The 23570-nt window shown below is 39.5% G+C and overlaps 1 protein-coding gene across 1 annotated transcript in view; it reads right to left on the reverse strand.

The window, feature by feature from the left end:
- Positions 1-13036: 13036 nt before the first annotated feature.
- The window catches only part of LOC116895850 (serine/Arginine-related protein 53-like), a 305438-nt gene continuing 294904 nt past the window's right edge, over positions 13037-23570 (reverse strand). Inside the window, exons 8-9 of the mRNA XM_032896959.1 lie at positions 22819-22955; positions 13037-13141 (exon numbers count right to left, since the gene is read on the reverse strand). Of these exons, the coding sequence (XP_032752850.1) occupies positions 13037-13141; positions 22819-22955 (242 nt within the window). The remainder of the gene's footprint in view (positions 13142-22818; positions 22956-23570) is intronic.

The following is a 23570-nucleotide window of genomic DNA, read 5'->3' on the forward strand; positions in this document are numbered from 1 at the left end:
GTGGCTGTGTTTACATTTCTTTTAGTCGCACGAACTGTACCTTCTTGTACCAAACTAGAACATATAAGTGAAGGCATTATGTAGGCACCAGCTTCTCCATGTTTAACAAGTTGTGTAGATGTCGTCTCCAGCAATGGGTCTTGTCCTCAGCTTGTGGGGAGAAACCTATATACTCTTGGCAACAGCCTGGATTGTTTAAGGATTCACCTGAGACCCTTTTGCCAACAACTCAAGTAGATATAACCCAATCTCCAGACTGAAAGCTTCATTTAATTCAAGAGATGGTAAGTTGGGGCTTTGTCCTTTCAATTACTTCACAATCCCAGTTAGATAGCCTTTATATGCATATACATACACATACATATATATGTATGTATTCTAGATGCTTCTACTGTATTGTTTCATATGACCACTCAAATGACCCTTAATTTCTGCTTTCCCTCCCCATACTCCCTCCCTTGTCCTCCCTCTTCTGTCCCCTTCCCCACTTAATCCTTCCATTCAAATCCTTCATTTCCCCTTCTTAAACTATCTGTATCTGATCCTCCCAACCCCTTGCCAGTACCTTACTTAATAACTCATTTCTGTAGTCCTATGAATTGTAGCTTGGTTATTACTGACCACTTCGAATACCACATGTACCCATATGCATATACCCCTACAAGAACAAATATCAATATATACAAATAAAAGTGACTATACTAATTTTTCAAACTAAAAAGTAAAAATAAAAGTTGTCAGTTATTTAATAATTAATCAACCTTTGGGCACTTTTCTTCTTATCTTGAGAAAAGCTTACCAAAATAAATTTTATTGAGAAAAATTACCCCCTGGTTAGTTTTCTTAGATTTATAGTGTTAGACCAAAATTTCAATTAATTTTATAGGGAGTTAGATTTTTGTATCAGATATTTCATTTTAATGTGAAAAAACCCCCACATATAGACTATCCTCTCTTTATACTAAAGTGTTTGGGAGGTTATAAAGGCAAGTGTAAGCAAAATTTTGTAGAGAATTATAACGTTATAATTGCTCTTACCTGAGAAAATAAAAGTTTGTTTTCAGAACTCTGTTTTAATCAGATAGATTACAAATGAAGCAAACAGCTAAAGAATCCGTTTACCCTATGGTTTATCTTGATGAAACATATCTATTTCTTTTTTTTTTCTTTTTTTCTTTTTTTTCTTTTTTTTTTTTTTGTTTTTTTTTTTTTTTGCTTGGGACCGAACCCAGGGCCTTTCGCTCGCTAGGCAAGCACTCTACCGCTGAGCTAAATCCCCAACCCAACATATCTATTTCTGTAGGCATGACTTTGAATATTATTCATTGTAACCTTTGTGTTTATTAGTTTACAAGTTACAAATTTATTAGCTCTCATTTAACCTTATATTTCATATCTTTTTACTACTTCTTTTCCTTCCTTCCTTCCTTCCTTCCTTCCTTCCTTCCTTCCTTCCTTCCTTCCTTCCTTTCCTCCTCCTCCTCCTCCTCCTCCTCCTCCTCCTCTTCCTCCTTCTCCTCCTCACTTTACATCTGCTTACTGGCCCCTCTTGGTACTCCCTTCCACAATTCTTCTCCCATCCCCCTGTCTCCTTCTCCCCTGAGTAGGTGGGGACTCCCTGGGTATACCCCTACTCTGGTACTTCAAGTCTCTAAGAGGCTTCATCTCCTACTGAGGCCAGACAAGGTAGCTCAGAGATAGGAAATTTTAAGTGAACGTTCTAAGTTGAGTGGCATAGGAATCATGAACTGAGCTATTCTGAGCCAACTTTAAAATTAAGCCATGTCATTTTGCAGAAAAGTACTTGTCCTTACAAGTTATGATTTTGACTAAGTGATTTTTCTGTTCCCATGCTAGTATTTAATTGCTGCTGTAAAAACAAAGAAAACTTAGGTAAGGAAATGAATTTTATCGTGACATAGGAAAGAATAAAGTCCGAGAGAGCACCACAGAAGGTGTTCTACCATACTGGAAGTCCCATCTGGCCACCTCCTCACAGCATAGTCCCCATCACACTCTTTACAACCACTCATGTCTGGTCCTCGATGAACTCTAGGCTAGGTTTGCAAAAATGTGCCTGAGTTAAAAGTAAAAAAGCAGGGGAAGAACTGATCATGCAAGAGTTTCACAGCATATTACTATAACAGGTGGTATATGTGAAAATCAAGCCTTCTGTAAAAGGTAAGAAAACTGGGTTTAAAGAGATTACCTAAGGTTACAAAGGATGAAAAGACACTAACCACTATTTAGTTTTTCTAAACGTTCTTTCTTCTCATGACTTTTGTTTTTTGGTCTCTTCCTGTTGTACAATGTATGCTCTTATGCTGAGACATTGATTTTTCTCTTTCAGGATCGTATCTAGCATGTAGTGAACACTAGGTAAGCACATACACACACAAACTTAAACTTTAAAAATTTGTGTGTGTGTGTGTGTGTGTGTGTGTGTGTGTGTGTGTGTGTCTGTGTGATCATGACTGTCCTACAGAGCATATATGGAGGTCCGAGGATAAATCTCGAGTTGATTCTCTTCTACCTTCACATTAGTTCCAGAGGCCAAAGCTAGGTCGACAGTAAATGCTCTTGCACACTGAGCCATCTCACCTATCCAGGCTATATATTTTTAAATAACTAAAGTTACTAAAAGATCAAAAAAAGCTCACATAGGCTGACCCTGTACCAAGATCCTGCCAGGAGAGAGGTGGTCTCCCAGGAGTGCTGATGCACCTGGGAGCACAGGTAAGACCACCACTTCTACTCCAAGGGACCTGTCTGGCGCCCTCAGGACACAGGAACAAAAGAGCAGTCTGGGACAGGACCCTTCTGGTTTCTGTCTGTGCCCAGAGCAGACCCTGTGCCACACTCTCTGTACCCAGATCCCACTGGGAGAGAGCTGGACTCCCAGGAGTGGGGACATAGCTGAGAGCATAGGAGCATCAAGCCACTGTAAGAGAAAGCAAGACCAGCTAAGACCAGAGATGACCGGAGGGCAAGAGGCAAGTGCAAGAACCCAAGCAACAGAATCCAAGGCCACTTGGCATCATCAGAACCCAGTTCTTCCACCACAGCAAGTCCCGGATACCCCAACACATGAGAAAAGCAAGAATCTGATTTAAAATCTCACCTCATGATGATGATATTAGAGAGCTTTAAGAAGGACATAAATAACCCCCTTAAAGGAAAACAGGACAACACAGGCAAACGGGTAGAAGCCCTTAAAGAGGAAACACAAAATCCCTTAAAGCATTATAGGAGAACACAACCAAACAGGTGAAGGAAGTGAACAAAACCATCCAGGATCTAAAAATGGAAATAGAAACAATAAAGAAATCACAAAAGGAGACAACCTGGAGATAGGAAACCTAGGAAGGAGATCAGAAGACAGACGTAAGCATGAGCAACAGAATACAACAGATGGAAGAGAGAATCTCAGGGGGAGAAGACACCACAGAAAACGCCACATAACAGTCAAAGACAATGCAAAAAGCTCCTAACCTAAAACATCCAGGACACAATGAGAAGATCAAACCTAAGGATAATAGGTATAGAAGAGAGCTAAGATTTCCAACTAAAAGGGCCAGTAAATATCTATAGAAGATAACCTAAAGAAAGAAATGCCCATAAATACACAAGAAGTCTACACAACAACAAATTGGACCAGGAAAAAATTTAATAATCACATAATAGTAATAATATCATATAATAGTAAAAACACCAAATGCACTGAACAAAAAAGGAATATTAAAAGAAGTAAGACAAAAAGGTCAAGTAACATATAAAAGATAGACATAGCAATCAGAATTACACCAGACTTCTCAATAGAGACTATGAAAGCTAGAAGATTCTGGGCAGATGTCATATAGACCCTAAGAGAACACAAATGTCAGGCCAGGCTACCATATACAGCAAAACTCTCAATCACCATAGATAGAGAAATCAAGATATTCCATGACAAAACCAAATTTACACAATACATTTCTACAAATCCAACATTACAAAAGATAATAGATGGAAAACTCCAACACAAGGAGGGAAAGTACACCCTAGAAAAACCAAGAACGTAATCTTCTTTCAACTAACCCCAAAGAAGATAGCCACACAAACATAATTACACCTCTAACAACAGAAATAATAGGAAACACCAATCATTGGTCCCTAATAGCTCTCAACATCAGTGGACTCAATCCCTCCCCAAAAGACATAGCCTAAGAGAATGGATATATAAACAGGACCCAGCATCCTGCTGCACACAGGAAACAGGAAACACAACACAGTGACAAAGACTAACGCTTCCTCAGAGTAAGAGGCTGGGAAAAAAGGTTCAAAGCAAATGGTCCCAAGGAAGAAACTGGAGTAGCCATTCTCATAGCGAATAAAACTGACTTTCAACCAAAAGTTATCAAAAAAGAGAAGAAAGGACACTTCATACACATCAAAGGGAAAATCTACTAAGATAAACTCTCAATTTTGAATATAAACCTCAAAGCACACATTGCACTTCACAAAATAATAGCGAGAGACTTCAACACCTCACTCTCATCAAAGGAAAGATAATGGAAACAGAAACTAACAGAAGTTATAAACAAATGGATTTAACATATATCTATAGAACTTTTCATCCTGAAACAAAATAATATATTTCTTCTTCTCAGCACCTCATGATACTTTCTCCAAAACTGACCATATAAACAGTCACAAAACAGGCCTCAACAGATACAAGAAGATAGATAATCCTTTGCATTCTATCAGCTCATCACGGACTAAGGCTGGTCTTCAATAAGAATTAAAATGACAGAAAGCCCACATACACATGGAAGCTGAACAATGCTCTACTCAAGGAGAACTTGGTTAAGGAAGAAGTAAAGAGAAAAATTAAAGAATTTAGAATTTAATGAAAATGAAGGTACAACATACCCAAACTTATGGGACACAATGAAAGCTGTGCTAAGAGGAAAACTCATAGCGCTGAGTGCCTGCAGGAAGAAACAGGAGAGAGCATATGTCAGCGGCTTGACAGCACACCTAAAAGCTCTAGAACAAAAAGAAGCAAATACACCCAGGAGGAGTAGAAGGCAGGAAATAATCAAACTCAGAGCTGAAATCAACCAAGTAGAAACAAAAAGGACGATACAAAGAACCAACAAAACCATGAGCAGGCTCTTTGAGAAAATCAACGAGATAGATAAACCATGAGCCAGACTAACGTGCCAGAGGGCAGAGAGAGTGTGTCCAAACTAACAGAATCAGAAATGAAAAGGGAAGCATAACAACAAAAACTGAGGAAATTAAAAAAAAAATCAGATCCTATTACAAAAGTCTATACTCAACAAATCTGGAAAATCTGGAGGAAATGGACAATTTTCTAGACAGATATGAGGTACTAAAGTTAAATCAGGATCAGATAAACCATCTAAATAGTCCCATTAAAAGCAGTCATTAAAAGTCTCCAAATCAAAAAATAGCCCAGGACCAGATGAGTTTAGTGCAGAATTCTATCAGACCTTCATAGAAGACCTAATACCAATAATATCCAAACTATTTTCCAAAATAGAAAAAGAAGGAACACTACTCAATTCATTCTATGCAGCCACAATTAATTACCCTTAAACCTAAAACACACAAAGATGCAACTGAGAAAGAACTTCAGACCAATTTCCCCTATGAACATTGATGGCAAAATACTCAGTAAAATTCTTACCCAAAAGATGCCCCAACACATAAAAAAGACACGTGCTCCACTATGTTCATCGCAGCCTTATTTATAATAGCCAGAAGCTGGAAAGAACCCAGATGCCCTTCAACAGAGGAATGGATACAGAAAATGTGGTACATCTACACAATGGAATATTACTCAGCTATCAAAAACAATGACTTTATGAAATTCATAGGCAAATGGTTGGAACTGGAAAATATCATCCTGAGTGAGGTAACCCAATCACATAAAACCACACATGGTATGCACTCATTGATAAGTGGTTATTAGCCCAAATGCTTGAATTACCCTAGATGCACAGAACACATGAAACTCAAGAAAGATGACCAAAATGCGATGCTTCACTCCTTCTTTAAAAGGGGAACAAGAATACCCTTGGCAGGGAATAGGGAGGCAAAGTTTAGAACAGAGGCAGAAGGAACACCCATTCAGAGCCTGCCCCACATGTGGCCCATACATATACAGCCACCAAACTAGATAAGATGGATGAAGCAAAGACGTGCAGGGCGACAGGAAACACATGTAGATCTCTCCTGAGAGACGCACCCAGAATACAGCAAATTCATAGGCGAATGCCAGCAGCAAACCACTGAACTGAGAACGGGACCCCTGTTGAAGGAATCAGAGAAGGACTGAAAGAGCTGAAGGGGCTTGAGACCCCCATATGAACAACAATGCCAACCAACCAGAGCTTCCAGGGACTAAGCCACTACTCAAAGACTATACATGGACTGACCCTGGGCTCTAACCTCATAGGTAGCAATGAATAGCCTAGTAAGAGCACCAGTGGAAGGGGAAGCCCTTGGTCCTGCCAAGACTGAACCCCCAGTGAACGTGATTGTTGTTAGGAGGGTGGTAATGGGGGGAGGATGGGGAGGGGAAGCCCATATAGAAGGGGAAGGGGAGGGGTTGGGGGGATGTTGGCCCGGAAACTGGGAAGAGGAATAACAATCAAAATGTAAATAAGAAATACTCAGGTTAATAAAGATTAAAAAAAAATCCTTGCAAACTGAATCCAAGAACACATCAAAAGGATCATCCATCACGAGCAAGTAGGCTTCATCCCAGGGATGCAGGGATGGTTTAATGTATGGAAATCTATCAATGTAATCCACCATATAAAAAAACTCAAACGAAAAAACCACACAATCATCTCATTAGATGCTGAGAATGCATTTGACAAAATTTAACACCCTTTCATGTTAAAAGTCTTGGAAAGATCAGGAATTCAAGGCACATACCTAAACATAGTAAAAGCACTATACAGCAAACCAGTAGCCAACATCAAATTAAATGGAGAGAAACTTAAAGCAATTTCACTAAAATCTAAGGAATTCCAGGAACTGGAGAAAGCATGGCTATTGCCTGAGAAAGTCTCTGCCCAAGGCCTTTTCATATATATTATGGCTTCCAGTTCAGTCTTTTTATGAAATCCCTGAGTGTATGAATTAGTGGGGCTCTTTCTTGCTTTTACCTTCTTTTGGAAATTTTATTCTTATTGTTGTGCTTTCACCTTTGATGGCGATAGTTTGAGTCCTATTTTATTACTATCCCTTAGAACATTTTTGTTTTCCAATAAAAAACAGAAAAGGAGTGAATCTGAATGGGAGGAGACGTGGGAAGAAAATGGGAGAAGTAAAGGAAACATCAAGACACAAAAAGATTTATCTACACAGGACCCCTGAAGAGCTTATTGGATCCCACAATAGATATATCTAGGTTTCTAGATTAGTACATAGTACATGGCTAGAGTACAATGCCTGCAGAGTCTCTGGTCAGCATGGAGTTTCTCATTGGAAACACACACACTATTTCTATGATGAAATGAACTCCAATAGCTCATCTATAAGTAATACTTGTGAGAGTCCCCATGTTGATATTGGGCCACCTATGCCTCTTGGTGTCTTGGCTTCCTCCAAAATACAAATAAAATAGTACCACACTAATAACTGTGTAAAATGGTAATCTCAAAAACCAGATCCTTGCATTAACCACACACATTCTCATTATGGACTGCTACTTTCGGCTGCAAACTCCACATCTGACAAAATTAGTCATAAATATATATTTAAAATCATGTGACTTCTTACTCTTTACACTGTGAGTTCATGTAATTCTCAGTTTTAGTTAAAAGTAATGCTTGACACTTTTGGATAATTTTACAGGTAGATGTGAATGAGAGAATCCCCTACACTCCAATGAAGAAACATACCACTTCATAATTTACCTGCTATCTGTTTCTACTCCTCTGCTGCCTCTAATATGCAAACCTCTACTGAAGACATTTCTACCAGGGTGATTCAGCTGAATGAAAACTCAGGAATAAATTATATGTTTAACACCAAAGATACCCAACTAAACTAAACTATGAATTCAGGATAATTATTATTTACTGCATGACCAACATTTGCCTAAAGTTAACAGAAACACAAACTTGCCATTCCAGCAACAGTACTTAAAATGTCTAGAGTCTAATATATACTCAGGAAGGGCAAGAGAGGAGATATGATAGCCCATCTTTTGCCTTTCTAGGTCATCCTGTATTTAGAGAAGGAGTAGATTCTTTAAAGATGTCATGAAACTCCTGAAAGGACACACCGTATGACTAAACCGTGGTGCAGAGACAAGAAAGCTCTAATTCTTACCAATTAAATAGTCTGAAAACAGGAAGATATCATTGAAAGAAAAATGCTCTGAACACTTACAAGTAAAGCAACATGTCTGTAAGATCTCTGTCTCCCTCTCCATACTGGTTTGGTTTCACATGGGTTTGCACGCATGACCTACTGCATGACATTGTAATAAGTGATTTTATCCTATGCAGCTGTCACCTGCTATGCATGAAGACGCTTCCTTCTTATCACTTAAACTGCCTCAGGCTCTTACACTCTTCCACATCTGCTCTCTTCAATACTGAATCCTCAGCCTTTGGAGAAGATGGTGGGATAAATATTCTCTATTTAGGGTTTAACATTCTGCATGTTTCTTGTTCTGCTGTATTTTGAATATTAGTGTTAATCATCATCTACTCCAAATAGATACATCTATAAAAGTGAGAAAATAAAATAACCTATAGGTATAATGGTAAATCATTAGAAATACGATTTCAATACTTGTATGCACGTACATTTACTAGGTATGCATCCTATGATCTGTTTAGTAGTGGGCCCTTGGCCCAATAATGTGCCAGTTATAGGTTTATATTATGATGTAAAAATTAATGGTTCCTCTCACAATATTCATGCCACTATTTCACCAGTGAATATTTCTTACCAGATTGGTTATTAACGATACTCACGGGAGTTTGATGGCTGCATATTAATGATTGCTACTTTCTTCCCCCATTAGCTTGGAAAAATCTCCAAGACAGACAGAGAGAGAGAGAGAGAGAGAGAGAGAGAGAGAGAGAGAGAGAGAGAGTTGAGACAAAATTTCCTGGAAGGTACCAGCTTGATTTCTCTATGTTCTATTACTCAAAGAGGTGATGTCTTCAGAAGTATGTTCTTATAATCATATTGTGGGGGTAACCAAGAGAATTGGCTATAGTTTGTATTGTGACGGTTATATGGGACCTCAGTGACTAAAACCTATGGAAGATACTTCTTACTGATCTGATACTGGATGTTTTATTTTTTAACCTCTGGTGTCCTATAGTAGCACTGTTCCTCCATTATACGATAATTATTTGTGAGTTTCTCTCTTTCTTTCTCCCTAACCCCCTGTGTTTCTATGCATAAACAATGAATCTTTGTGTGTCTTACATCCAGAATATTAAAAAACTTCAAGTCATACAAATGTTCTGATTTTATATTCATTATTGTTCTATGGAATCCCTTATTTTAATGCATCACTAACAACCAACCCTGGTCTTATAAATCTATGTACATATTACAATCAACCTTGAGTATATTGGCAGATACCTGTAACAACAATATTATAATAAATATAGTTCATATAACTTAGAGTTATGGGAAGAATGTAATGAGTCAATTTCTAGAAATGGAATATTTTCCAGAGTGTAGCAGAAATACAGTGACTAAAATTGTACATTATCTCAAAGTTTACAAACTAGTTCAATTCATCAATGAAATCCACTGTATAAACAAACTCAAACAGGAACCACGATCATCTCGTTAGACACTGAGGAAAGCATCTGACAAAATTCCACCACCCCTTCATGCAGTAAAAGTCTTGATTCAGGAATTCAAGGTCCATACCTAAATATAGTAAAAGCAATATAAAGTAGTAGCCAACATCAAACTAAATGGAGAGAATCTTGAAGCAATCCCACTACAATCAGGAACTAGACAAGCTGCCTACTCTTTCCCTATGTATTCAGTATAGTACTCAAAGTCCTAGCCATAGTGATCCAGACAACAAAAGAAGGTCAAAGGGATACAAATTGGAAAGGAAGAAATCAAAATAACCACTATTTACAAAGGATATGATGAGCCCATACTTAGAAGCGAGCCCTAAAAGAAGTCCCAACAGAGAACTACTAAGCCTGATAAACAATTTGTCAAAGTGGCTTGGTATAAAATTAACTCCAATCCAGTAGCCTTCCTCTACTCAAAGGATAAACAAGCTGAGACAGAAATTAGGGAAATGACACACTTCACAGTAGTCCCAAATAATATAAAATGCCTCGGGTGTGACTACAACTAAGCAAGTGAAAGCTCTGTATCAAAAGAACTTCAAGTTTCTGAAGAAAGAAATTGAAGAAGATATCAGAAGATAGAAAGATCTCTCATGCTCATGGATTGGCAAGATTAATATAGTAAAAATGGTCATTTGCCAAAAGCAACCTACATATTCAATGCAATCCCCATCAAAATTCCAACTCAATTCTTCATAGAGATAAAAAGAGCAATTTAGTTGATTTAGCTCAGTGGTAGAGCTTGCCTAGCAAGCACAAGGACCTGGTCAGTCCCCAGTCCGGAAAAAAAAAAAGAAAAAAAAAAAAAGAGCAATTTGCAAATTCATTTGAAATAACAAAAACCCAGGATAGCAAAAACTATCCTCAACAATAAAAGAAATTCTGGGGGAATCACCATCCCTGGCCTCATTCTTTATTAGAGAGCAATAGTGATAAAAACTATACAGTACAGAGGCTGGCAGGTGGATGAATGGAATAGAATTGAAGACCCAGAACTGAACTCCCTCTCCTGTGGTCAGTTGATGTTTTGAAAGGAGCCAAAACTATCCAGTGGAAAAAGGATAGCATTTTCAACAAATGGTGCTGGTTCCACTTGAGGTCCAGCATGATAAGAAGAATGCAAAGTCGAGCCCATTCTTAGTGCCCTGTACAAATCTTAAGTCCAAGTGGATCAAGAACCTCCACATCAAACCAGATAAACTCAAAGTAATAGAAGAAATAGTGGGGAAGAGACTCAAACACATTGGTCTTGGTGAAATTTTCTTGAATAAAACACCAATGGCTTATGCTCAACATCAAGAATTGACAAATGGGACCTCATAAAACTGCAAAAGCTTCTGTCAGGCAAAGATGAGACCTCGTATAGGACGACACAGCAACCAACAGATTGCAGGATCTTTGACCAATCCTAGAATTGGATGAGTGGGATAATCTCTAATATATACAAAGGACTCAAGAAGTTGGAATTCAAAAGACCCGAAATAACCCTATTAAGAAATGGGGTACAGAGGCTAAAGCCGAAGAATACTCAGCTGAGGAATATATCAAATGGTCAGAATTACCTAAAAGAAAATGTTCAGCATCCTTAGTCATCAGGGAAATGCAAATCAAAACCACCCTGAGATTCTACCTTACACATGTCAGAATGGCACAGAGATCAAAAACTCAGGTGACAACAGATACTAGTGAGGATATGGTGAAGAGGAACACTCCTCCATTGTGTTGTGTTTACCAAGCTGGTACAACCTCTGGAAATTAGTCTGAAGATTCCTCAGAAAGAATTGGACATTCCACTTGCAGGGACCCAGCGATACCACTCACAGAACATATCCAAATGATGCTACAACATTCAACAAAGACACATGTCCCACTATGTTCATACTTAGCCTTGTTATAGTGAAAGAAGCTATAAAAAGAACCCAGATGTACTTCATTGAGAGAATGGATAAAAATGTAATTATCTGCACAATGTGCACATCTGCACAATGAGTACTACTCAGCTATCAAAAACAATGATTTCCGCGCCAAAATCCATAGGCAAATGGATGGACTAGAAAATATCATCCCGAGGAGGTAACCCCAATCACAAAAAAACAAAAAAAAAAAAAAAAAAAAAACATGGTAAGCACTCTCTGATAAGTGGGTATTGCCCAAAACCCAATTACCCAAGATACAATCAAAAAAGACAACATGAAGTCAAGAAGAAGGATGACCAAAGTGTACATACTTAGTCTTTCTTAAAAGGGGGAATAAAAATATTCATGGAGAAGATATGGAGACAAAGTTTGGAGCAGACTGAAGGAATGACCATTCGGAGCCTGCTCCAGCTGGAGATCCAGCCCATATATATACCACCTGAACCTATACACACATGAAGCCATGAAGAGCATGCTAACAGGAGCTTGATATAGCTGTGTCCTGAGAGACTCAGACAGAGCATGACAAAGACAAGAGGCAAATGTAGCAGCAAACCATTGAACTGAGGCGGGTCTAGATTAAAGATTTAGGAAGGTTTTAAAGAAGATGAGGGGCAGCCCCCCTGGAACAATAACAACAACAACTCCCAGGGACTAAGCCACTACCCAAAGAGTACACATGGACAGACATATGGCTCCAGCTGCATAGTGTAGCAGAGGATGGCCTTATTGGACACCAATGGGAGAAGAAACTCTTGCTCCTGCAAAGGCTGGATCCCCCAGTGTGAGGGGCTTAAAAGCCAAAATTTGGTAAGGCAGGATTGGGGATGGTTGAGGGAACACCCTTATAGAAGAAGCCCAGGAGGGGATCGATAGGGGCTTATAGATGGGAAACTGGGAAAGGAATAACATTTTGATGTAAAAAAAATCTCCAATAAAAAATTTTTAAAAGTAAACTCCCATGCTTTTGCCATCATGTACCCAAGCCCTGAAACAATGCAACTTCCAAATTTTATTAAAAAAAATAAAAACATTTAAAAACCCTATGAACATCCATTAAAAAATCAATCACATTATATCTTACAAAGACTATTTTAGATATGTTGTTCCATTTTGAACTCTCATGTTTTTCAAAAGTTCGAACACCTGGAGTGTTCGAAATTCCACTAATTGTAATTTTTTTGCAAAGATTTATTACCTACATATATGTGTTTGCTAATTAAGTGTTGTCTTTAAAATTGTGGAAGAGGGGTATCAGAGTCCCCATAACAGGGTGTCAGAGCCATCATGACGTTGGTAATCAAACTTGGGACCTGTGGGAAGAGCAGTCGCGCTTTCAAACCCTGAGCCATCTCTAACCTTAATGGACAACGGAATCCCAGTTATTCAGTCACCGACAAAGAAATGCAAAATAACTACAGTCAGTGGAACGATTTGGTCAAAGGTCAAAGGGTTTTCCCAGATTTGAAATTGAGATTTTTGCTTAAGGAGACATAGATCGAATCTAATCATTGGTATAGGATTTTCGCCAGGACGTGTCAGATCCAAACTGCGCGTCCAGCAGGAAATTAGTCGATGAGTATTAATGGTCAAATATCGACGATGCCACCATCACTGACCTTTGAACTGACAGTTACTGGTCTCGTTTCTCGTTCAAAAATGCGCAGGCTTTAGAAATGTTACCCTACCTCAGCATCCTTTCACTTACCTAACATGGAATCACCAAATACGACAGAATCAGCATCATGCTTTGAGCACCCAACAATAATAATTGACAGAGGAGCTTGAAAGAACGAGGCCACAGATTGGCCCAGAGCATAGCCTATCAACACTTTGATTGACACAGTTTTGATAGCAAACTGAGCCTCTGGCTCTCCCCAAAGATACGTTTTCAAACTTCAGCTACCAGAGCTCCGAGCCACTATCTCCCAGGAAATCACATGGCTGCCCTGAACACAGTACGAAAACATAATGCTGTTGACTAAAGCGCCTATATAAATGGAGACACTGGTGATTTTCTCAGTCCAGGCAAAAGAAAACCACATCAAAAATATCAAGCAAACAGCGCACCAAGAGAGAAATTGTTAGGACGAGATTAGCTCAGTGGTAGAACACGTGCCTGAGCAAGCCTCGGGTTAAGGGACCTCGAGGTTTGGTCTCAGCTTTGAAAAAGAGAAAAGAAAGAAAGAGAAAAATAATGAAACCCCAGTCCTCATAACAAATGAGTTGACATTGAATATCTTGAGAGAAGACCACAGATCATCACTGATGCTAGTACCTAATATAGGAGTTGATCTGCAGGCCATGAAGAGGTGAAATGTGAAAGACAGTTATTGCCTCAAAACCATGTGGTAGGCGGTCTGATGTGGGACTGCAGAAGTCACTATCAGCTGAGCTGGTATTAAAGAAAACGCCTGCACATCTCTGTGCGTTGTCACTCTTGCAGCATCATCAAAAGTATTAGACATCTTTTGCTTTCTTCTTTCATAATTGGCTTCTGTTGCTGTTAATAAACTCGATACAGAGTAGAAGCATGATGTTTCTACCCGGATACATCATGTCTCAGCACCTTTCTAAGTTTTAACTATGTTTAACTAATTCACTGGAAACCCAGAGCAAAGAGTGCTTGTAAAGTGAACGGATAAGAGACTAGGCAATGGGCACTCTGTACTTTAAGCTGCAACCCGAAAGAGACTTCGCATGCCAAAAAGTGACTCATGGGAGCATGTGCAAAGCAACATAAACTCCTGTTCTAGAGTACTGCATGAAGACGCGGCACGGTAAAAGCATCACCACTGCATCTCAGCTTCACAAACATAGAGCGAATTAATATTCTAGTCTCAATTTTCTCTCTTTATGGGCAGGCTATCTTGCTTGTCACTCCTTAAGGCAACAATGACGCATTCTTTCAACATCAAAACAAATATAACCAATCTACCACCTAGGTGGAACACAAGGAGTCATGTGGGTAGTCATGATAGAGTCAGAATGAAGTAAACCTCCCATCACTCTGAGATCTGTAGTGATGGGATGATTTCGGGCCCCTGAGGTGAGAGAGAGAAAATTCTTCGAGCTCAGTCAGCAGACAGAGTCACAGGAAAATATCGTTAACAAGAAGAACAGCACTGAGGCAGCGACACTGATTCACCTGCCTGCTGATCCAGAGGCAAGGAGTGCATGTGCCTTTGCACTACAGTTCTAGAGAGTCAGAAAGTTCACGAATGGAACATCTGTCCACTGTACTGCGTGCATTTCCACACCCCAGTGACCTCTCCTCAGCGACATGAACTGACCTGCACTCAAACAATATTAATCAAGTGGAGCCTCCTTGAATCATAAGAATTGTCTGCAGGAATGAAGTCACACAGAACATCCTCCACATTCTAAAATCAGTGACATAGATTTATGCGGGCACTTTTACTGCCCTATGCATTCCCTGCTGGATTCAGCTTGGCTACCAAGAGCCACGAAGATAAAGAAGGCCTCGTTCTTGGCAATCAAATATGTCAGGCATGGAAACAAGGATGGACTCTTTCTTATGAAATGTAAAATCCAGTTCATGTCAGCTTTTCATAAACATACGATTTAGATTTCTTCCCTTTATTCTTTGGCAACAAATAGAAGGAAGAGTCAGAGGCTGAACACTGAGGACAACACCTCTTTCTGTACTAGAACTCTCTCATTCTTAATGATGTTACTGAAAGGGGGAAATTATGTTTTAAATGCTTCTTGATGATTTAGTATCATTTTCAATGTATAACAAACTTTGAAGCCACCTTTTCAGCACTACGATGGACTCACTTTGTGAGCATTATTTTGGAGGATTGCCATGGGCACATTCAAATGAAGTGTTATGCCAAGCCATGGAGAGGGAAACTTAGAGAATGGCCATTTACTGTGCTCTTCTTGAAAAGCCTAGCAAACCAGGCTGGATCTGTAATTGTGTTGACGTCATTTGAATTTTTCTCTCTCTAACAAGAAAAGGTGTTCCTTTTAGGTTTAATTTACAACTCTGATATCTATCTGGAAAGTGGCAGCAGAATTGTTTCACAAAGTCCTTAAAGAAATATTATATTACAAATCAGACTAGTTGATGTTGATGGACCTCTGAATTGATCATTAACCTTGGTTTCAGAGATACTGTGTGAATTTAACTCAGGGAGAATGTTTTTTATACCTTGCTTTGAAATCACCAGTAATGGTACTTTGTATTCTATCTACATCTCTATTTTCACTTTGCCTGTTTGAATCAAATAGAGCAAGCCATTAAAAATTTTGTTTAAAATATGTGGAAATTATTTGAACAGTTAAACCATTTATGATATTTATATTTGCAACCATATCTAAGTCAGTGAGCAGAGACTGTGCATCCCTAGTAGCTAAGGCCCACTTTGCTTTTCAAGGCAGAACATTTACACAGCTCAGGTGACATCTGACATGGATTCTGGAAAGAGAGATGCCTCCACTGATGCTGATCAAGGGCAAAAGGTAGAAAGGTTGAAAATCATATTTCCTATTTAAAGCATGTTAACTTTAAGGATCATTTTTAATAGATTTTTCTTAGCATAGCCAAGAGAGACTATTGAAGGAAGAACAAGCCAATTATTAAAACACAAAGTACTACTGAGCACATAAAAACCAACATGAATCAACAACACAATACCTACCATAACACATATTTCTAATAGCAACCTTAAATAAATATTATGTCCCTCAATTTAATCAAAAGAAAGAGCTAACTGAATAGATCAAAAATGTAAAATCTATTTTCTTTGGTATAACAAGAAACATATTATGAGTCAAGGTGGGCTTCACAGTGTCCTATTGTACTCATCTTTTCCTCCCAAGAAGATCTGCCAAGCCCAGGAACATACAAGCCTGTGAGGCCCCATGAACACCTTGCAAGTTAGGGATTTACACTCATCCCCTGCCAACAGTACACTTGGGGTACAGCCAGAAGAAGTGAACTGAGCTCTGTCTCCTAAGCCCACCATTTTTATCAGACCCAGAGCTCTGTCTCCTTTCAAAGGAGACTGAGGTTTCTGAGGAATGTCTAGTTCCCTGTGGAGCACAGCCAGCAGAGGGAGTAGAATATTGTTCAGAGCTCCACTGACAGACCCTAAGGCTCTATATGCTCCAAGAGTCCTCAGCATTAGGAACATCTAGCCAACACCAAGGACAATCAAATGGCTAAAGGATGACACATACTAACATAATCAGGATCCAAGCAATATGGTGCCACCAAAACCCAGGTACAGAAAGTTCTGGTTATCCTAACACAGTCAAAGCACAGAAAAGTAACAATAAATCAATTTTTACCAAGACGAGAAGCCTTTAAAGAGGGAATGAGTTAATTCCTTTAAGAAATACATTGACTTAATCAAACAGCTGAAAGAAAGGGGTAACAAAACCCCAGAGCTCCCAGGGATAAAACCACCAACCAACAAGTACACATGAAGGAACCCATGGCTCCATCTGCATATGTAGTAGAGGATGGCATTGTCTGGCATCAATAGAAGCCCTTGGTCCTGTGATTGCTCATTTCCCCAGTGTAGGGGAATGCCAGGGATTTGAGGTGGGAGTGGGTGATTGGGAGGGGGAGCATCCACATAGAAGCAGGGGGAAGGGGATAGAATATCAGGAAACCAGAAATGGAAATAACATTTGAAATGTAAATATATAAAATATCCAATAAAAAATAAAAAATTTTAATTTCTAACAAACTTCAGAAGTACATTTCACCATGAAAATACAGCAGATACTACAAATATAAAAAATAAAGAAGTTGAGCTGAAAAATGCTTCCTGGTAGAATATGTACTTAATATATTTTTAAAAAGCTGCAAGAAACAAATGCCAAATAACATACAGAGGCAGGCAGACCTATCAAAATTACAGCCAACTTCTCAACAGAGACTCGAACAGCCAGAAGAGTTGGCTATATATTGTATCCATAAAAGAACACACGACCAACCCAGAATATATTCTAGAGCAAAAGCTGAATCACCACAGATGTATGACATATATTCCGTGACAAACCAAACTGAATCACTATATATCCATAGTCTAGCCCTGCAGAAGATTCTAGAAGAAAATTCTAACCCAAGTAAGCTTAAACTACACACAAGGAACTTTCGAGGAAATAATCAACCCTACACCAGTAAAACTAAATGGAAGCATTCATGCCTAATGTGCACACAAATACACAAATGAACACACAAACATGGCCAACATGTGTACACACACACACATACTACTCATCACATCAATATAGCAGGAAACCAATAAATTATTCAGCACATCTTCAAAATTATTGGACTTAATTAAGGATAAAAGACACAGGCTGACAGAATGGATGTCAAACTGATATATCATTCTGCTACATAAGAAACACATGTCAGCAAATAAAGATGGCATTACATCAGCGTAAAGTCTGGGGAAAAAAAAGCTAGCTAGTAAGTAGACTCAAGGAAAATGTTGCATTTAACACTTTCAAAATAGACTTTCATTAAATTAATTGAAAGAGAGCAGAGAAGGGACACTTTATACTCATCAAAGGAAACCACCACCAATATAATGTCTAGAAATTATCTATACCCCAAATGCAAGAATACCCACACTGGTAAAAAAAAATACTAAAGGAATCATAACAATGACAATTCTATATTAATAGTGAGATTTAAGCTTTCTACCCAATGAAGAAGCTATTCTGGGACAGAGACTAAAACAAAAAAAAATAATGAAACTAAAAAATGCTGTGAATTTCAAACAACTAACATGTATCTGCAGAACTTTTCATTCATAAAAAAATACATTCTTCTGAGAAATTAATAAACCATTCCAAAATTGACCACATATTCAGTCAAAAGCAAGCCTGAATGGATTCAAGAAAATAAAATAAATCTTTTATCTTATCAGAACACTACGTCTAAGTTGTATTTCAACAACAGAAACAACAGGAAGATCACGTAAGTCAAGGGAAATTGGGAATAACCTTTACTCAATGACCATTCTGTTTTAAGTTAAATAAGGAAAACAAAGGTTTCTAGAATTCAATGAAAATGAACAACATACAAGACTTTATGGGACACAAATGAAAGTAATTAAGAGGAAAGTTCACAATGTACCTTTTTAAAAGAAATTGGCCTGATATAGCATTTAAAAGTACTTTAAAAAAACCTCTAGGAAGAGAAGAAACAAATATACTAGAGAAGAGGAGGAGACAACAGGAAATAATTATATCCAGGGCTGAGATCAATAAATTAGAAACAAAAGAAAAACGCAAAAATCAAAATTCCAACCAAAGAAAGCCTATGGCCAGATGGTTTTATTGTTGAATTTAACAGATTTTCAAGGAAGAGCCACTAATACTTCCAAACTATTCCCATAAAAAAAATAGAAGAATATTTATTCTAAGGAGGCCAAAGTTACTTTGATACCTAAAACCAATAAAGATTCAACAAAGAAAGAGAATTTTAGACCCATACACCCCTGAAAATTATGCAAAAAATACCAACAAAACATTTGTAAACTGAATTCCAAGAACATTCTCCACTGATGACTGGCATGTTTCAATCCCAGAATACAAGGATAGTTAACATACAAAAATCCACCAATGTAAATCCTTCCACCATATAAGAAAAATGAAAGCAAAACCCACTTCTGTTTATTTCAGTAGCTGCTGAGATATATCTTTGACAAAATTCAGCACACCCGCATGATAAAGGTCATGGAGAGTTCAGTGATACAAATTACCCCACGGCTAATAAACAGCAGCAAGGTGGTTGGATATAAAATTAACTCAAACAAATCAGTATCCTTCCTTAGAGAAACAACACTTCTTCACGGTAGCCACAAATAATATAAAAATATCTTGTGGATTTGATCTAATGCTACATGAATTAGGGGTTAATTGGGTCTCCAAACTGCACAAGAATCCATGCACAAGATGCTGATGGGTCCCTGCCCCCAAGTTGGTTATGATTGGTAACAAATTCCTTGGTGACCAGGACTGGACAGGGAGACAGAGATGGACTGAGGCCTGGGCAAAAGGAGAGCTCCATTCTAGAAAAGGAGAAGCCCCATGTCTAGAAGTGCAGGACAGAGAGACTTGTTGGAAAACACATGAACTGGGAAGAGCAGCCCCAAGGGCCTCTGACTGGGTCTAGGACAGCAAAGATGGTGATAGAATGTCAGTACAACAACTCAGGAACATCAGATGGCAGCAAGTTAGTCACAAAGGTATTTTGAAGTGGCCCCAACACTGTGCTGAGCTGCTTAAGGCATATTAAACATAGAGGCTGTGTGCGGTGTGTGTGTGTGTGTGTGTGTGGGGGTGTGTGTGCAAAAGTGTGTGTGTGTGTGTGTGTGTGTGTGTGTGTGTGTGTGTGTGTGTGTGTCTTCATTTGAAACCTAGAGCACACCAGCCACTGCTGGACCTATTTGAATTGCAATAATTGAATGGATAAAGAAATTGTGATACACAATGAGTATTACTAGGTTAAAAACAACATCATGGAAATTGCAGGCTAACAGATGGAAACTCAAAAAGATAATTTGAGGATTCTCCTATCCCAGAATGAAAAACATGGTACATACCACTTACATGTATATTCTTCAGTAAGTACAGATACACTGTGTTACAAATCACAGATCCACAGATGCTAAGTAAGAAGGTCAGCCTAATGGCAAAAGTTATATCTCAGTGAGAAGAGGAAATAGGATTAGACATCAGGTGGATGGATGGAGGGAGGAGACTTGGTGGGGGAGGTTGTGGCGATGAGAAAGAAAGGTATGATATATAGGGATGGTGGAGGAAAGAGTACTGAAAGAGACAACTGGATTGGTAGCAGAACATCTGAGGAAAGCTAGAAAAACTAGGACAATGGGAACTCCCCAGAATCTATGAGAGACACTATTTAAAGCTGCTAAATGGAGGACATGGAGCCTGAAACAGTCATCTCCTGTAAATCAGACCATTCTTCCACTGGAGGGATTGGGACAGCAACAGCAAAACCTAAAATCCACAGTGGCCCTTCTGCCTACAAACATGGAGCGATTTTGAGATTCAAATGGAACAAAAGACTGGCCCAACAGGACTATGCCATGAGGAGCCATTCCTGACACTATTAATGCCGTATTCTGCTATACCCACAAATGACCTAGCATAACTGTCATCAGAGGCATTACCCAGCAACTGATAGAACTGAAGTAGAGACCCACAACTATACATTAAGTAGAGACAGGGAATCTTGTGGAACAGGTGGAGGAACAATCAGAGGCCAGAGGGATCAAAGACACTACAAGAAAACCTAAGAATCAACTAACCTAGGCCAATAGGGGCTCATAAATACTGAACTGTTAAACAGGGAGCATGCATGGGATGAACCTAGGCCCTTTGCACATTTGTAACAGTTGTGCAGCTGAATCTTCATGTGGCACTTCTAAAGCAGGAGCAGGTGCTGTCTCTGACTGCATTGGCTGCCTTTGGATACCTTTCTCCTAACTGGGCTGTCTTGCCTAACGTCAATAGAAGATTCACCTAGTCTTATTGCAACATGATATGACAAGGCTGGATAATATCCATGGGAGTCCTTACTTTTTCTGAGAGGAAAGGGAGGAATAGTGGTCAGAGCAAGAGGAACTGGGAGGAGAGGATGAAGGGAAGGCTGGGGCTGGGTTGCAAAGTATATAAGAAACATCATTAATAATATAAAATAAAAATAAAATGAAGATGACAAAAGATGAAAAATCTTCCATATTTATGGAACAATAGAATTAACATAGTAAAAATGGATACCTTACCAAAAGTAATCTAGAGATTTAGTGCAGTGCTCATCAAAATTTGACACAACTATTCACAATATTGAAAGGGTAAATCTCAGGGGATGGGGAGGATAGAGAACTGGACTCTCAGAAGTGAGGTCAATCCTGGGAGCTAGGGGAGACTGCCACTTCTGCTCACATTCCAGGTCCAAGAGGAACCTGCCTAATGCTCTCTGGATAAAGGAACATAGGAGCAGTCAGCAGCAGGACCCTTCCTGTTTTTGCCTGTACTGAGACTGAAGGTCAGTCGCCAAGAGCGCTTACACACACCTGAGAACAGAGTTAAGACCAATTCTTCTGCTTCAAGCGACCCACCTGGAGGCCTCAGGACACAAAAAGGTGAAGTCATCTGGGACAGGACACTTCCGGTTTCTGCCTGCACCCAGAGCTGAACTGCTCAAACAGCTCACTGTACACAAATTCCATAGGGAAGAGAGCTGGACACTAAGAAATAGAGATGATCCTGAGAACTCAGGGGAGACCACAACTTCTGCTCACATTCCTGGCCCAAGAGGAACCTGCTTACTGCCTTCTGGATACAGGAACCTAGGAGCAGTCAGCAGCAGGAACATTCTGGTTTCTGCTTTGGCAGAGAGCTGAAAGCCACTCACCTGGAGCTCTAACACATCAGAGAACAGGAGGCAAGATCAACCTCCTGCTCTAAGCGACCACTGAAGTGATTCAGCAGGACACACCCAGGAGCATCTCTGTTACCAGACTGCCAAAGAGCATAACAGGTTCAGGAGGCGGACATAGGTTTGCAAGAAGTAGTCAAGCCACTGGCAGAGACAGCAAGACAAGCTAACACCAGAGACAACCTGACAGATGAGGAAGTAGAGGAAACTCGAACAAGAGAAACCAAGAATATGTGGCATCAGATGCCAGTTCGCTAACAAATACTAGATACTAAACACACTTGGTGAAAAGCAAGATTTGATTTAAAATCACATCTCAAATCAGAAGGAGAGCAGCACCATCCTGACACTCACGAGCCGTTGACTGCCACTTACCCACCTTTTCCCACATGTCCCTGGCCCAAGAGGAAACAACAGCTTAGGTGCCCTCTGGACACACAGGAATATAGGAGCGCTACAGCAGCAGATACCTGTGGTCCAGCCTGTGCACTGAACTGAACTGAACGAACCAAACTATTCTCCCAGCACACAACAACATGGGGAGAGAGCTGGACCCTGCATGCAGTGTGACACTCACCAAGAAAATCAGAGAAGACGCACTTCTCAGCTTTACTCCCAACCCAGACAGGAAAATCACATTATCGCAAACATTCAGCCTCTGCACAGACGCAGAAACAGCCAGCGACATTTCTTGGTTCCTTGCAGACTGAAGAGCTGCCAAGCAGTCAGGAGCAGAGTGCCTCAAACAAACGAGAGCAGAACACTCTGTACCCAGAACTGGCTGAAAGAGGAAAAAGACATCTGCGGAGTGCCGGACAACAGACCTGGCAGGAGGGTCGATGCTTCACTGTCAGAAACAGTAAGACAAGCCAACACCTAGAGACAACCACTGACTAGGAGGCAGCACAGGAACCCAAGAAACGAAAACCAAGACTACATGGCACTATATAAGACCCTGTCTCGCTAAAGCACAGATCCCATATTCAAACACACACCGAGCAAGATTTAGATTTAGAATGATATTTTGTAAGGATGATGAAGAATTTTCAAGAAGACATAAATAACTCCTTTAAAGAAATACAGAAAAGCCACAAGTAAACATAGGAAGTCTCTCAAAGAGGAAACAAAAATCCAGTTTAAAGAATTCACAGAAAACAAAACCAAAACAAGGAAGGATTGAAAATGGAAAAGAAACAATAAAGAAAAGCACAAACTGAGCTGCTGACCACCGGTGGTACTCGCTTTCTACTGCTGGTTGATATACCTGGTGTACTTCAGGACACACAGAGGATCTCTGGACCAGACACTCTCGGTTTTGAGCTGGAGCCC

This window comes from Rattus rattus, chromosome 3 (genome assembly GCF_011064425.1).
Source record: "Rattus rattus isolate New Zealand chromosome 3, Rrattus_CSIRO_v1, whole genome shotgun sequence".
NCBI classification, from domain to species: domain Eukaryota; kingdom Metazoa; phylum Chordata; class Mammalia; order Rodentia; family Muridae; genus Rattus; species Rattus rattus.